Below are 15,312 nucleotides of genomic sequence, written 5' to 3'. Positions count from 1 at the left end.
CCTCCTGAGCCAACAGAACAGTTTAGGTCATCAACAGGTCGGCAAATAATGACGCTTTATTATGCCCCTCGGCGTGTGACATAGACGCCAAAGGCATCCTTTATGAATGAGACGCACCAGGCTTTCAACTAACTCCAGTGTAAACATCAGCAGCAATACCTGACGCTGAGAGCAGCTCAGTGTTTCCCCTACCGTTATATTAGGGTGGTGCCCCACCCCCACTTGAAGGTCAAGTTAAATTCATTTTCTATATAGCGCCAGATCACAACAGAAGTCATTTAAGGTTACCTTTCCTATAGAACAGGTCTATACCTTGTCCTTTTATTAAACAAACAAACATAGCCACAGTGTTGGGCAGTAGCGTCCTTACAGTAGTGGACGTTTGTAGTTTAACTACATTTCTCAGTAGCTTGGTGGTAGCGTCGCTGTTTTCTGAATCAATTAACTTCTCAGTAGTTAAGCTCTTTTATTGATCACTTAGCGCGGTAGCGTCCACACAAGCTACATTTCCAAAATCATTTCTGAAGCTCAAACGAGACGGGGATTTCTGTTATGGACTGAAATTAAACTGTCACCACTACCACACAGACTCACTTCCGCATGAACTGAAACCCCGCTGTTCTGAACCACCCCCACTCCGAAATTGATTTTCAAGTCCATATCGAGTTACCTGCATCAAACACTGCCGCCCGCTCTCCGGCCGCACTCGCACAATTCTGAAACTCGTTGTACTACGAAAGCTTGAAATGAACGTTCAACTCATTGTTTTTTATTAAAATATGTCACTGTCTTCATTTATTATGTATAATTTCGCTAGCAGCAAACACATTTAAAAGGAGACACTTGTCAAGTCTTTTTACGCGCGCCGTCCGTGGTGCTGAAATCTCCGCTGCAGCCGCCGCTCTCTGCTGACAGCAGACCGGGGAAAAAAAAGACATTTCTTTGCTCTGTGCTTTCAGAAAATAACCAGGGTTAGGGTAAGAAAGACCAACGGTCTGTACAGCAGTCCCACTGTGTTTGCCAGGGCATATCAGGCTGTGTGATTATGCACAAAGTTTGGTTTAACGCATTGGAGCAATTTCATACAATTGCGGACATTTAACGTGATAAACTAATTTCAATTCAACATGGTCATTTGCTTAGAGGATTCAGCTGAAGCATAATGAGTGTTATATGTCATTGAGATGAAGTATTTGCTTGTTTTGTGGTTAATAATGCACATAATCCATTTGACCCCATCATGAATGGGATTTATATTCGTTCCTGCAGACAGAGGCAAAAGGATCAATGCGCAGCCTCCGTTTCCTTTGCGTCCGTCTCGTTCATTCAAACTTTGTAAACACGGTTGGGATTTGTAGGGGACATGTGTATGCTGCTCACTATAAAATGTGTTTACTAAAATGTGTTTACTAGCCTCATTTCTAGTCAGAACAAATCTCTTTACACTTAAAAAAATACTTGTTTCAAGCAAATTTTCACTTGAAATAAGTATGAAAATCTGCCCATGGAGCAAGTTGTTTTTTTTGCTTGCAATAAGAAAAAAAACTTGCTCCATTGACAGATTTTTTTTCTACTTATTTCAAGTGAAAATCTTCCTGAAACAAGGGAAAATTGTCTAAAAACAAGTTACTTTTTAGGTGATGAGTCTTATTTCAATTGTAATGAAATTTGTTTTGACTAGAAATAAATATTCTTGGTAAGATTTTGAGTTTTTACAGTGTACATACACATACATACACGCATGTACGTTTTTGACCATGTTGTGACTGTTAGAAGCAGGTCTTCATTCTTGCTGTTGTGGTTTGAGTCGTGCTGGGAGTTAGTGCAGCTCACTGTTCAATAAACAATTGAACTTAACTTTTTTACCTGCCTATCTGTTTGAGTGACAGTTTTATTGATCAGTAAGATAACACTGACTTGGCACGAAGTTGGTTCAATTTAGTAAAAAGCTTGGATGTAGTTGCACTAGTTACTTTCATTTTGCTGTAGTTTAGCTTGCTACATTTCTGAGGGTGATAGCTTTGATGTAGTGAAGCTTCATTTAATATTAGAGTAACTAGTAGCTTAGCTCACTACACTTTCCAAGTAGCTTGCCCAACACTGCATAGCCATATGTTTTTTATCTTATTTACACGACAACATGTCATTTCGCGTTTACAATTCTCTTCTCTCTGTACACACACACACACACACACAGACACGTGCCCGCACTCACAGGTGAGCACACTAGAGCGAGGCTCGGGACACATTTTCCTGACTGAACCCGACCTGAGTCCGAGACAATTATAACCGAGCCTGGCTCGTACCCGACAGACTTTCTGATTTTTAAATCTGAACCCAACCCGAGCCCGATGCAGTTTGTTACCTGCAGTGATGGGAATAACGAGGTTATAAATAAAATGTGTTACTAACAGCACTACTTTTTTCAGTAACGAGTACTCAAAAAAGTTACTGTCTCCCCCGTTGTAACGCCATTGGCGTTACTCACAATAAAATGCTCCTTCTCAGTGGAGCTCTAAAGTTTTTTTTCTTTGGTAAGGGCAGGTGAGGGGGAAGGGAGGGAGAGACAACCGCTTTAAGGCCAAAACACATCGGTGGCGTCATATGACGCTGCGGGGCGTCAACCGGATTTCTATTGCATACTCCAGTCCGCTGTTTTGATGCGCGTCGTACGGCGTCGGTGTGTTTTGGCCTTTAGTGATGATGATTGGCTTAGGGAAAGTAAAATTTCATCATAAACCAATCAGAGGCAGGCACACAAGCAGGGTTGTCAGGTCCGTGACTTTGGGGTAGGTTGCGTTTCTTTGGGCTTCGAAAGTGGTGTTGCTTACTGGAGCTTGCACTGTAAACGTCACCTTTCTCTATCTGTCTAATAAGTTATTTAAACTCATGATAGTATGTCGAACTGCAGGATGTTTCCACAGCTCCACTCCCTCCGCCCCTCTGCTCCGCATACACACAGCTGACGTCAGTCAATGAGACTTTTCACATTTAAATTGCGCGATTAATGGAGGTTCTTTAACTAGTGTAGATAATTGTACAATGTTTTATAATAATGATTTATTCTATTAAGTGTCAGTTTCATTCATTAAACATATTCAGTGTTGAGTTTCATTACATACAGTTCTAGGGGGGTGTCCAGGCAATTGAGAGGGACCCAGCTGCAGACAAGATGGCGGACAAGGGATGGAATGGATATCCACAGTCCATACCGGAAGTCACAGCGGAAGTTGGTCTGTGTATTATTTGCCGAAGAAGAAGAAGAAGAAGAAGAAGACAACAACGACGGATAAGACAAAGACTAAGAGAAGATTGCGAACAATATACGCACAGGTAAGAGAAAGAACGCTAAGGGAATGAGTCTTTTAATTATTAGAATTAGACAACTTTATTGTCATTGTACATTGTACAACGAAATTCTGTTCGGTACTTAGCACTAGCAGTACTAGCTAGTAGCTAGCACTAGCATAGAGTACCAAGCCGCTGCGTTTACACGCGCCGTCATCTTCATTATCTTTTAACACGTGCGTTATCTTCTTCTAAGATGCAATTCTATGTAATGCATCGGATCATTAGGGGGACGTCTATGTGGGGAATCTTGGCATGCACAAATTACTGCCACCGGATGGTGGGTTTAGCTACATTTGTTGTGTAAAAACGAGGGCATGATTGGTATTAACTTAACATTAGCTGCTCAAGGTCTGTTGTGCTCCCTATCATCAGTGTCTGTGTGTAAAGACTGTTAATGTTGGTCAGAGACTATTACTGCCCTCGCTTGATGTACTGGTTAATTTAGATGTGTAGTTTGCAGCGGGGTTGATATGTGTTCCTCTGCTTTTTGGTGTGTTGTGGTGTAAAACATCTGTGCACACACTCACTGCACACAAGCCATTTTTTTTCTCCAATTTTTGGTTTGCCTGGTGTCCTTGTGTATTAATGCTTGTATAACCTCAACCCTGCACTGCTCAGTCAAGTTCTATACATCTTTTTTTCCAGAGATATTCTAAAAATAGTAACGAGAGTCATATCATGTGGTATACGACATGAGCGACCCTCGAGGGTTAACCGGGTCAGATAAATAACGTATACATAACCCCGGGTGTCTGCAAAAATATACATTTGTATTATGTTTTAGTAATGCACCAGAGCACTTAATACACATACACATGTGGATACATAAATAGCTGTAGTGCCTCCTCCACCATGAGTCCTTTAGATTGGTAAAATATGGTTTGTATGTTTTCCAGCTATCAATGTTGATTGACTTCTCCTTTTTTCAGATGCACCCCCTCTATATTGAGTGACGAAGCCAGTCTGGGGCACACAACCCTTTCACCATCCGTGTTTGGGCGTCCTCTCTGCCCCAAATTTAAAACCACAAATGAGAGCGCGATCCAGAGGCACCTGAAAAACCATACGGAAAATACAGTTCATTTCCATGGTATGTTAATGAGAAGTATCTGTTTGAGATCATATACTTCTACATGTAACAGTATTGTTTAATGATGTTTGTTTGGGACAAAACAAGACATTTTAGGTTGCATCTTGGGATTTGGCAAACAGTGGTTGACATTTTATACCATTTTCTTACATTTTTTAGATCAAACAAATAAATCATTTTACTGTTTTTCCATTTTTTCTCTACTCTACTGAGATTGATATGGATATCTGGAATAAAAACTTGTTCACAAAAAAGAGAACTCCAAGTCTACTTCTTTATGTTGCCAGTACAATAGTGTAATATTGTGTTTACCTGTGTTCCTGAAATAATAGAATACATCTGACAATATGACAATCTAATTATTACATTCATTTAATAGTTTAAAGCCCCTACAAGGAACTTTTATTTTGAGTTGATTTTGGCGACCCTGTGGACAAAAGCGGTAGTGTTTTGCCGGAATGAAGCCTAAATTTCCCATGAGCTCTAGCGCATATTGTCGTAAAGACGCCTACCTGGCTCGCGCGTATGTTTGTTTTGGGGATGAATGAAACAACAAGACAGGAAAACTTTGCCCCCGCTCCTATCGGGGATCCCAGCTCACCTCTGCCGTGCCCCAGCTCCACCTCTCCGGCGTAAGCGCCACCGCCCCCGGGGTAAACGCAGCAGTTGGCTGGTAAGGATGAAAGCCTGTTTGGTGAGCACTTCCACAGCTTCTTGGACTGAGTATGGAGCGGTGCCTCGCCTCTTTATTTCTCGGCACTCGCTGGACCCTGTCGACGCCTGGCTGGTACCTGTCGTCGGCCCGGATGAGGTGTTCCAGCCCCGCGGCCCCTGCTCTCCTCGTCCCCGCTGGCGCGGGGTGAATCTGCGCAACCTGCGGCCTCTGTGTGTGGCTCCCCGGACAGCTAACGCCGTGGACCCGCCGGCTCCTGCCAGGATTGGGCTGGTAAATGCTAGATCGCTAGCGAACAAAACGTTTATCCTGAAGGATTTCCTGACTTCCCGAGGATTGGATTTTCTCTGTGTGACTGAGACGTGGCTGACTGTTGGTGAGTCCAGTGCTTTCACAGAACTTTTACCCGATGATTGCCGCTAATTTAACTCCCCGCAGACGTCAGGTCGAGGAGGAGGAATAGCGACTATTTATAAGAGTCACTATAAATGTAAGCAGCTAGGTAAGATGAAGTGTGCCGTCTGAGTGCCGTAAATCGCTTCGTCTGGAAGCGACCTGCGGCGGACCCTGACACATTTTCCTAAAGGTATGGATATACACTAGGCCTATATAGAAATAGCTTATCTTCACACTGATGGTCTCATTTGCTGTTGTAGGTCACGCACAGACATCAGCAGAAACGAGAGACTTTTGCATATCCAGTTACACTGCAAAAAAGGATTTTTAAGAAAGTAAAAAAAAAAAACTTGTTTCTGGGAAATCGTTCCTATTTTTTGCCTAAAAAGAAAACTAATCTTGCCAAGCAAGTTTTGCATTAGAAAAAGAATCTAATTTTAAGAAAATATATCTAACTTTTTCTTAATAAGATATTACAACTAATATTAAGGTAGAATTGCCAGTAACAAGCTACAACAATGGTTTGCATGAAATCCGAGCAGAGGAAAAAGATTGTTTTACTTATTTTAAGAATAAGACCAATTGCACAAAAAAAGATTGTTTTACTTATTTTAAGAATAAGACCAATTGCACAACTTCTCAATTTAAGAAATAAATGAAATGACACAAATTATAATTGAATTCATCTGTTTTATTCACTGTCAATACCATGCAATGATCACACCCATACAACAAAATGTGAATGGTTCTGTTGAACAAAACAAAAGTTATAATGCAAAAGTGTCCATGATGCACATCAGTCAAAAAACAACAACATTTCAATCACATAGACTGTCCATCTGAAGGCACCACACTGAAACAGTGTACCTTTTATAATGCATCAAGTGAGGCTTTGTGTTGTCCAATCACATCACCCAGGTAATATTTCGTAGTGACATATGTCATATCCTTGTGAATAAAACTGTAACATGGAGTGAAATCTACAAGGTTATCAGCAGATATCAGTTCTGTTGCTTGTGCCGTGTTTGGAATCTCTATTTTATATGCCATGTAATCTCTGTCATAGCAAATAGTATTGTGCTGCTGAAATTCAAAACAACAGAGCGATGAATTTATTACATAGATATTTCTCACAAGTCCAAATTCAGGTAAATCATTAGAATTGACAGCACTTAGAATTAATGACTTCTCCCACATGTATTTATTGCCATTTAGATTTATCCATTTAGCAGATACTGCATGGTTAACTTCATCATTTCCAAGGAAGGCCCTCATTTTTTCTTTTAAGTAAGGCATGTTGCTTAGTTCCGATGTTGGCATTTGTTGACATTTTTAAAATTTAATTTTGAGGCCCATTGTTTGAAAAAGCAGTGTTTTGATTCAAATCTCATGCACATGTGACGGACCATTGGTCCCAGTAGTCTAATCTGGGATGGAGTATGAATCAAATAATGTTGTTTTGGTGTTATATTGTTATCTGGGAAAACCTTCTTCACATGCTTTAAGTGCTGTTTCGATAAGTGTTTTCAACTTGTTAAGTGTTTGTAGACCAATAACAGGAGCAAACAAAATTTGAACAATCTCTATAAGTTCAAGAATTATTGCATAGTACTCTGTACCTTTAACTATATCAATCAGAAATGGCAGAATCTTTAGTAGAACAATCATTTGCCCTGAGGACTGCTTTAACTTATTATTGGACTACTACTTATCACTGGAAGCTAATGTACTGTAAGATACAGGGCTTGGGTTATCTCTAATATCAAGTGGAGAGTAGGGGAATCCAGTTAATGCAGTGTTGAAGACATCCAAGTCTAGTTGTCCCAAAAGAATTAACTGTTTCATCACACACTTTATTTCTAATGGAGCAATCCCTTCAAGAATTATATGCATCACATCTTGTGGTGTTTGTTTTATCAAGTTAAAGGCTGGGAAATCTATCAGTTTGCTTCTTCTATTGATACCATATGTTGTCTTTAAGCTGTTTCTGAGATACTCTGTGCTGGCCTTCTCAATGTCATTACACTGCCGGACATGTCTCTCTATTGTCCTGCCCTCAAAGTTAACCTCATCAAAATAGATTTGCATGTCCTCAAATGAACATTCACACTGCCAGCATTTACTAAAAGAAAAACCAACACCCTCTTTAAATCCACAAAGTTCGTGCTGAGCCAAGGTGTCTCCACATATTGAAACTAATGCTCCGAATATTTCACGTTCACCATTCCCAGTATTAATTTTAACCCCGTCATATAGCCTTACTAACTCCTCATGCAACCTTGCTAAGATTCCATCAACACCACATTCAGAGAGCTCACTCTTCTTCGCAATGGCAAGTAGGCGAATGGCAGCTAGTTTTGATCGATATTTAGGATTAATGTTTCCCAGTGTATAATAAACCATTAGCAACTTATTTTTGGAGGCATGGGATGGGAATTTCAATTTCATCAGAGTAAAGGATTATCTGTAAAGCAGACGGTCGGACAGAAAACACAGGGTGTGACTTCATGAGTTCTCCATCTCTGATGTCATACAAATACGCACTACTGTATTTCTGTGGCTCATCTATCATTGCCAGAACTTTTGGATGAGACAATAACTGTTCCAAACTTCTGATAAGTGGTATATAGAGAAAACATTTCGGCACTGTGGCAAGGACTCTTTTTCTCCCTTTTTTCACCATACATGCTTTATACCCTACAGAAACCTCTTCTGACTCCACAAAATTAAATTTCTCCTTGATCACACTGTCCTGCCTGTGTGTTGTTGAAACAGAAGTAAATGGATCCTCGATTTGGTCAAATAATGCCATAGCTTCCTTTTCAAGTTCACTTCCTTGATGTTGCTGAAAGACTTTTTGAAGTTGACTTTTCAGATTTGTCACCAGCAGAGCCTGGTACTGCTGCATTGCTGCCAAGACATCATTCACACCACTCTGAAAAACAGACCAGAAATGGCAACAAATTACATCGCGTTAGTTAATAACAGTAATAAAAATTATTATTGTGTAGTGTGGTCCCTATAGGGCCAGAGACTAGGTCCACCATTCTATTAGGATTAATAATAATATGATAAAGTCAATAATAAACAAGTGAGGAACCCTATTTAACATCTGAATGTTGGGCGGGGTGGGGGATTTAAAAATCTAATTAAGAAACCAAGGGTGTACAAATAGTAAAAAAAAAAAAAAAACAAGGGATATGAGCAATAAATGTTGCCCTTATGTCCATGCAGGCTCCCCACCAAGGAAAAACTTTCAGAAAGAGCAATGAAGGCTGCAACACTTTATGAAATAATGCAAATATTAAATCATTTCTATGATTAGATTAAAGAAATCAAATAAACATGTCAAAATAATAAGAACAATCTTGCATGCAAAGACAAACCTGTGAAAGATGGTGTTTTTCTCTTGCAGTCAACATAATGGCAGTTGCTTGTCTGGCCAGATCATGATGGCAGGAGTCATCCTTGGAAAATAAAATAAAATAAAATAACAAATGTAGGACTGTCAGTGTAAATTAAAATAATTGCATGTTCCTGTATGTTGAAGAATGCTATTAGTAGACTTACCTCAGATTGGTAAGATGTGGAGCAATCTGAAACTTCATTTATGCAAGCCACTGGGACGTTCGGAGTATCATCACTAATCTGGGGCAACGAAGGGTGCCTCGGTGACGTATTAAGGCCACCGTCAAAGCCAGAGTACAGTGACACATCACCAAAAGCACCAAAATGTTCTGGACCAACACCTTCTTGACAGGGTTGCACTGTGTTATCCTCCATCATTGCACCACCCACTGACTGCACTCTCATGTCCACTGCTGCATCATTCAGTGGTTGATCTCTGTTCTCCATCATTAAAGCAGCTGGCCTGTATGCCCACAGGTTGCTGGTGTGTCTGTCTGCAGCTGGCATGGGTTCCCTTCTTGTAGAATTGCAATAAGGATTATATAATGATAAAAATTTTATTTTCAAGTAATAATGGCAAACATCTTTTTGATTATTGTTCTTGTTAGACCAACATTTGCAAAATTAAAAAAATAACTTAACACAATGCAACATCCTTGACAAAAACCTTGCAGAACACAGGAGTTGCTGGTCTACTGCTGCCTCAATCTGTTCGTTTGTGTGACTTTGGTAAATCCAAACTAACCCCGAAGTCACAAAATAACACAATTAAACTTACTGATTGAGGCAGTGGTAGACCAGCACCTTCCGTGTGCTGTGAGGTAAAATTGCTGTTTTTGTCAATGGATTCTGGTGCGCGGGAGCGAATGAATTAACTAGCGATATAACTTAAGATTCCTCATGGAAAAAGGCTGCCTGACAGCAAGTTAAATCAGTAAACAAATTCTTAATATGGCGTTACAATTAAATTGACATCAATTTTATAAGTTTGCGTCTTTTTAGGTGGCTAAAATATGGTTTATCCACCACCATACATATTTTTTCAGGTCATCTACAACAATTGTACGGAGACTGGGAGGTGACATCCCGGTCTCCGTACAATTCAATGTATGTATTTTTCACTTATTTATTATTACTTTTTTCTCCTATTTTTAATGGTGAGGTTATTAAACCAACTCATAAAAAAATAATCATTAGTTGCAGCCTTACCCTCTTGATGATGATGTCCTCGCTCCCCACGATTTGCTGCTGCTTCCATTGTCAAGGTGTTCAGAGTGGCTTCTTCGAATGTGATACCAAAGTGAGTTGTAAACTCGATACTCTTTGACACAGCCGTCGATTCCACAGACGACACGAAAATCTGGACTACGGCTGTGTGCAGAATTAATATGACTGAGCAAAGATTTGAGGGTCAGACCCACAAAAACAAGGCAGATAACACAGCGCCAAATCATTTTTTCCGTTTTTCGAGCCTTGGCATTTTTCCCATGCGCCCCGCTTTTCCCATGAACCTCAAATGACATGGTTTAGTCCATCTTCTCATAATTATATGCCTTATAACAGCATACATGAATAATAATTTACTACGAAATACATACACGTAGATAAATATTATTTATGTTTTATTTATCAGTCTTAAGTATTTAAATGTGTTATGGGGAAGTGCAAAGTTTACCACCCGTCCTGTCTCCCCCCCCCGCCTTCCCAGAGAGATGGTATAATCCAATGTGCTGCGCGCTGTGGCCGAGGGCAGAGCCCTTGAATAGCTGTCTAATCAGCATCCTGATATGCCACACCTGTGAGGTAGGATGGATTATCTCGGCAAAGGAGAAGTGCTCACTAACACAGATTTAGACAGATTTGTGAAAAATATTTGTGAGAAATGGTCTTTTGTGTATATAGAAAATGTTTTAGATCTTTGAGTTCAGCTCATGAAAAATGGGAGCAAAAACAAAAGTGTTGCGTTTATATTTTTGTTCAGTGTAGTTTTCAGATTACATTAGAAACAGTTATTTATGGTGACACCTTGTCTGTTCATTTTCTGTCTAACCAGTGGAGCATGCCACAGCTGTGTTCAGAGTTCTACCACTGCTCTTCCCATCCAGCACCGCACCTCCTAAGAAGCTGGGCGCCAGCAGAGAGGCTCTATTCCATGTCCTTACGGTAAGGTTGCAGTATTTTATGCTATATGTTGTAGTTATACATCATGAAGTGGAAAGGTTAGAATGTCAGTCTGTCAGTCTAGAATCTGACCTCAAGATGTTGCATAATATCCACAATTTTAAACATTGCATCTTTTGAGCTCATTTTCACAAATGTGTTGTCTGTCGCTGATTGGAACTTGTTGTGATGCATATCGAATTTGCACTTAACAGTTACTTTCATTTCATTTAGATGGATTCATGAATCTAGGATCTTGATAATTTTCATCTGACTATTTGATGCTCTAGGAAGTTTTTTTTTTTTTTTTTTTTTAAATTTTAATTAAATACATTTTTTCAGTCTTTTTCTAATGTTCTTCACTGTCTTTTGTCTTGTAGACTTCTGAAGACCCATATTGTCTCCTGCGCCAGCGGCCTCTGTCTTGTCCATTTGTGCTCCTCTCTGAAGACAACTGCATGATTGCTGTGGGAAGCACACCAGTGACCACATTTGACAGGGAGGACCTTTGTGAGGGACTGCTCTATATCATGGCATATTATTATGCCTTCCACCTCACCTACCCCAAGTGTATTTCCACACTGCTATCTGTGTTGCAAACTGAAATTCTCCAAGATTCCATCCATGACCAAGATTTAGCCCCCTCGTATAAAAAAGCCCTTGCTGAGTGGAAGTCATTCATTGGGTGAGTCTTCCTCTCGGGGTCCATCTGTTGTTTTCTTCTGGTCTCTTATGAAGAAAATGGTTGTCAAATGTTAATGCATCTGTTTGTTCTTGTTTTTCTGGGCAACTGTGTGAACCAGCAACATGAATGTTGTTGATTTTGCATGCAGCTGGACATTGGATGTTGTACTATTATTACACTGTTCAATAACTGCAATATTCCCTTTTTGGCAATGTTATGTAGTACTCTGTTAAAATAACTGAAATGTGCAGTGGCAATGTTATACAGTACTCTGTTACAATAGCACAAACATGCACTTTCTGAGAGTTTGGCGGTGTTTAGTACTCTGTTAAAATAACTGAAATATGCCCTTTTTAGCAGTGGCAATGTTATACAGTACTGTATTACAATAACACAAACATGCACTTTCTGAGAGTGGCAGCCAAGATGTTAAAAATTATGCCTTTGGAATAGATTGGAGTTTTGCCTATTTCTGCTGTTCTCATTGCTCTAATAAAAAAGCAAAACAGCAGGAATGCTTCTGGTGCTTTAATATAAGACAAAGTTGCTTGTTTTTTGTATGATTATTTTAGAAGTTGTGTCTTATTCTAAGCTTTTTTTTTTGCTAATTATTCTTGGAGTTCAGGTATAAATTCTTAAAGCCAGCTGCAACAAGAAAGAAAATATTTTGTTTTAAGAAAATCTGTCACATTGTAAGCTTTTTTTTAACTAACTGAAAACCTTAATTAAGGTGTAAATTCTTAAATTAAGCAAAAAAATCTTAAAATCTGTTAAATCAAGAAATCAGATCACTTATTTTAAGTTTACATTTCTTAAATAATATTGTTTCCTTGCTTGTAAGAAGCAAACTTGTCTAAATTTTGGACTGTTTTTCTAGTTTCAAGACACATTATTGTCTTAAAGGAGCTAGACTTATGGGCTAGTTTTAAGAATTCTAGCTTAGCAAAATTTGCTTACCCCATTGACAGATTTCTTTGCTCAAAACAAGATAATTTGGCCAAATGTAAGAATATTTGGCTTATTTCTAGTAGGGCTGTTTTTGCAGTGTAAAAGTTCCTTGTAGTGGCTTTAAATAGTTATAATTAACCATACTGATGTAAGAGTAAGTATGACATTTGTTGTGTCCATGGTTTTCAGTTGTTTTGAATGACCTGATAGTAATCTGCATGTTGCAACTGTAGCCCAATAAATGAAGATGCTTACCTTATTTAATCTTTGTTAAAAATTAATTGCATGTTAATTGCATCTTTTATCTTTTTTGGAAATTGGACATATCAGCCCTTAAAATGTGGCTGTTGAACTGCAAAATCTGGCATAATTTATCGCTCTTATACAGCAATTGGTGTTCAGTACTGTCTAAAACAGATTTCTAAATGGAAGTTTGTCACTGGCATCAATTTTTACACTGCCAGTTACATGAATATGGTGTATATAAGTGTTTTTTTAGTTCCTACGTTCCCTGAAGGCATTGTCAAAACACAGATTTGAAACTCAAAAAAAAAAGATCTGAAAGTGAAAAAAAGATTTGAAAGTGAAAAAATAAGATCTGAATCTGAAAAGATAAAACATGCAACTGAAAAAAATAAGACCTCAAATGTTAAAATACATATGGAAGTGAAAAGTGAAAATAAATTATTCATTCAAAAGAATTACCAAAGTGAATCAAAATTATATTTAACCTGAAAAAAGTTTCATACACTTATTTTTATTTTGAATACATTGTTGTATTTTTCAGAATTCAAGATCAATACATGAATTTTCAGTTTCAAATTTTATTTTTTCAAGTACAAAACTTTTGACCCTAATGTAGCTCCATATAAATGTTATTCCACAAAACAAAAAACTGACTTCCGGTATGAACTTCCAGTATGTATATAACTTCCAGTATGGACTTCCGGTATGTATACACAAAGAAGTGGATCTGGGTCTGAAGGGGCTATTAGGGCCCATGGTTAGCACCATCAACAGGTAATGTGGCTGTCGGGTTAGCTTGTTTATTGTGATACCAGGCTCCTCGTGCTGCTCTTCCTCCTTGGTCTGCCTCGCCTCGTCTTTCTGTTCTTCTTCTGTTGTGGGAAGTGTCCCTGTTGTTGTTCAAAAAAGACTGGCTGGAGGTGGATGGATGTGATGTCTCCGTCTCGTCCTCGCTAGCAGTGATGCTGCTCGGCAGGCTGAATGACACAGAGTGGGTTCGCCTGTTTCTGTTTGATGTGCGCAACCAGGAATAAACCGTTCCCTCTGTGTAGTCCTGCTTGTCACGTTTAAACTTTTCAATTTTAGTTTGTGCCAGGGCTTTGTGGAGCTTGTCAATATTCTCACGGATTTTCCTCTCTGTTGATTCAATCAGTTCACTGCTCTCAGCTGTTGAGGACGCACGCGCAGACGAGAGCTTCTGTTTGACTTCCTCAATGTGATGACATAGCTCCATCCTCTCTTTTTTCGCTTCTTCAATTAAAAGCAATATTAAATCTAAAGAGCACTTGTTGAGTATAGCCTCCCATTTCTTTTTAAAATCAGGATTGTCTTTTCCAAAGGAGGAGAATTTAGTGATTCTGAGACCTCTAGGGATCATGTTCTCTCTCCAGTAGTCGGAAAGTGTGATTGTGTGCAGTTCTAATTTCTTGTCTTTTTCCATTAGTCTTTTCAAATCATTGTAGGAAGCCTGTGCCTCAATAGTGTGTGGTGGATCCCTGTTGAATAAGGAGTCTTTGACAATAATGTCATTCCCTTGTTCGTTGGTGAAGAAAAAGGTGTTTGACATCCTCCAAAAAACTGTATAGAGCCCTGAGACGTGTCTGCAACAGTGAAAGTGGTAGAACGGAGCAACTCACCGAAGTGTGCCAAAATATAAAAATGTAAAGATTGTTAAAAAATTTTGTTGAAAAATCAGGTTCTCTTCAAGACAGGAAATTGATCGATAAAGGAGCTGGCTGAAGCCAAAATGGCAGTCTGAGGCACTCTGATTGAAATGTAGTAAAAATCCTTTAATCGACAGGGATGACCAACGCGTTTCGACTTACATAGTCTTCTTCAGGGTAAAAGTGATAGAGTACAGGTGTGTCTATTTAAAGAGTCTCAGTGATCATGTGATCACAAGACACCACCCAGCATGACTCATAGCACAAAAAAACAGAAAAAATAATGACAGTAATAAAAATACAGAATCATAATGATACCTAGATTTGTACATACATTTTGTTGTGGTGTAAAACATCTTTGCACACACTCAGTTACTAACTGAGTTACTTTTTGGGGTAAGTAACTAGTAACTATAACTAATTACTTTTTTAAAGTAAGTTCTCAACATTGGTTACCTGACATAGTTATTGTCATAGACCGTGTGTAAATGACCATCAAAAGACTGCTGTTAGACACAGTCAAACATGCCGTTGTACACACACTCAACTGGAACGGAGCCTGTGTTGCGTTCAGGCGTTATCACGTAAATAGCAAATTGAATAATCAGCATTTTCAATTCAATCAGCACTTGAATAGGCCATAGCACAATACAGCAGCATGTCAAGTGGACCGAAAAAAATCACAGGAAAA

The 15,312-nt window shown here is 39.0% G+C and overlaps 2 protein-coding genes across 3 annotated transcripts in view; one reads left to right on the top strand and one right to left on the bottom strand.

Moving 5' to 3' along the window:
• Positions 1–5,175, bottom strand: part of c1qtnf4 (C1q and TNF related 4) — a 28,948-nt gene extending 23,773 nt beyond the window's left edge. The window contains exon 1 of the mRNA XM_050041326.1: positions 5,043–5,175. The gene's annotated coding sequence lies outside the window, so the exon portion shown is untranslated. The remainder of the gene's footprint in view (positions 1–5,042) is intronic.
• Positions 2,665–12,274, top strand: LOC126388390 (uncharacterized). 2 transcript variants are annotated; one of them, XM_050041517.1, is made up of 5 exons: positions 2,665–2,789; positions 3,125–3,333; positions 4,281–5,490; positions 10,972–11,081; positions 11,459–12,274. In XM_050041517.1, the coding sequence occupies exons 3-5, from the start codon at positions 4,986–4,988 to the stop codon at positions 11,765–11,767; spliced, it is 924 nt and encodes a 307-aa protein (XP_049897474.1). In that variant the 5' UTR covers positions 2,665–2,789; positions 3,125–3,333; positions 4,281–4,985; the 3' UTR covers positions 11,768–12,274. The 2 variants fall into 2 exon arrangements, with proteins under 2 accessions (XP_049897474.1, XP_049897482.1); XM_050041525.1 differs by having other exon boundaries at positions 2,676–2,789; positions 4,281–4,441.
• The last annotated feature ends 3,038 nt before the right edge of the window (positions 12,275–15,312 follow it).

Source organism: Epinephelus moara, chromosome 1 (genome assembly GCF_006386435.1).
Source record: "Epinephelus moara isolate mb chromosome 1, YSFRI_EMoa_1.0, whole genome shotgun sequence".
Lineage (NCBI taxonomy): Eukaryota > Metazoa > Chordata > Actinopteri > Perciformes > Serranidae > Epinephelus > Epinephelus moara.
This window is presented reverse-complemented; position numbering and strand designations above follow the sequence as displayed.

Excerpts from the sequence above, each read along its gene's own strand:
- LOC126388390 (XM_050041517.1), top strand. The coding sequence starts at position 4,986 with ATGAAACAACAAGACAGGAAAACTTTGCCCCCGCTCCTATCGGGGATC. Across the intron at positions 5,491-10,971 it reads TGAGACGTGGCTGACTGTTG|TGGAGCATGCCACAGCTGTG; the intron begins GTGAGTCCAGTG and ends CTGTCTAACCAG. Across the intron at positions 11,082-11,458 it reads CTCTATTCCATGTCCTTACG|ACTTCTGAAGACCCATATTG; the intron begins GTAAGGTTGCAG and ends TTTGTCTTGTAG.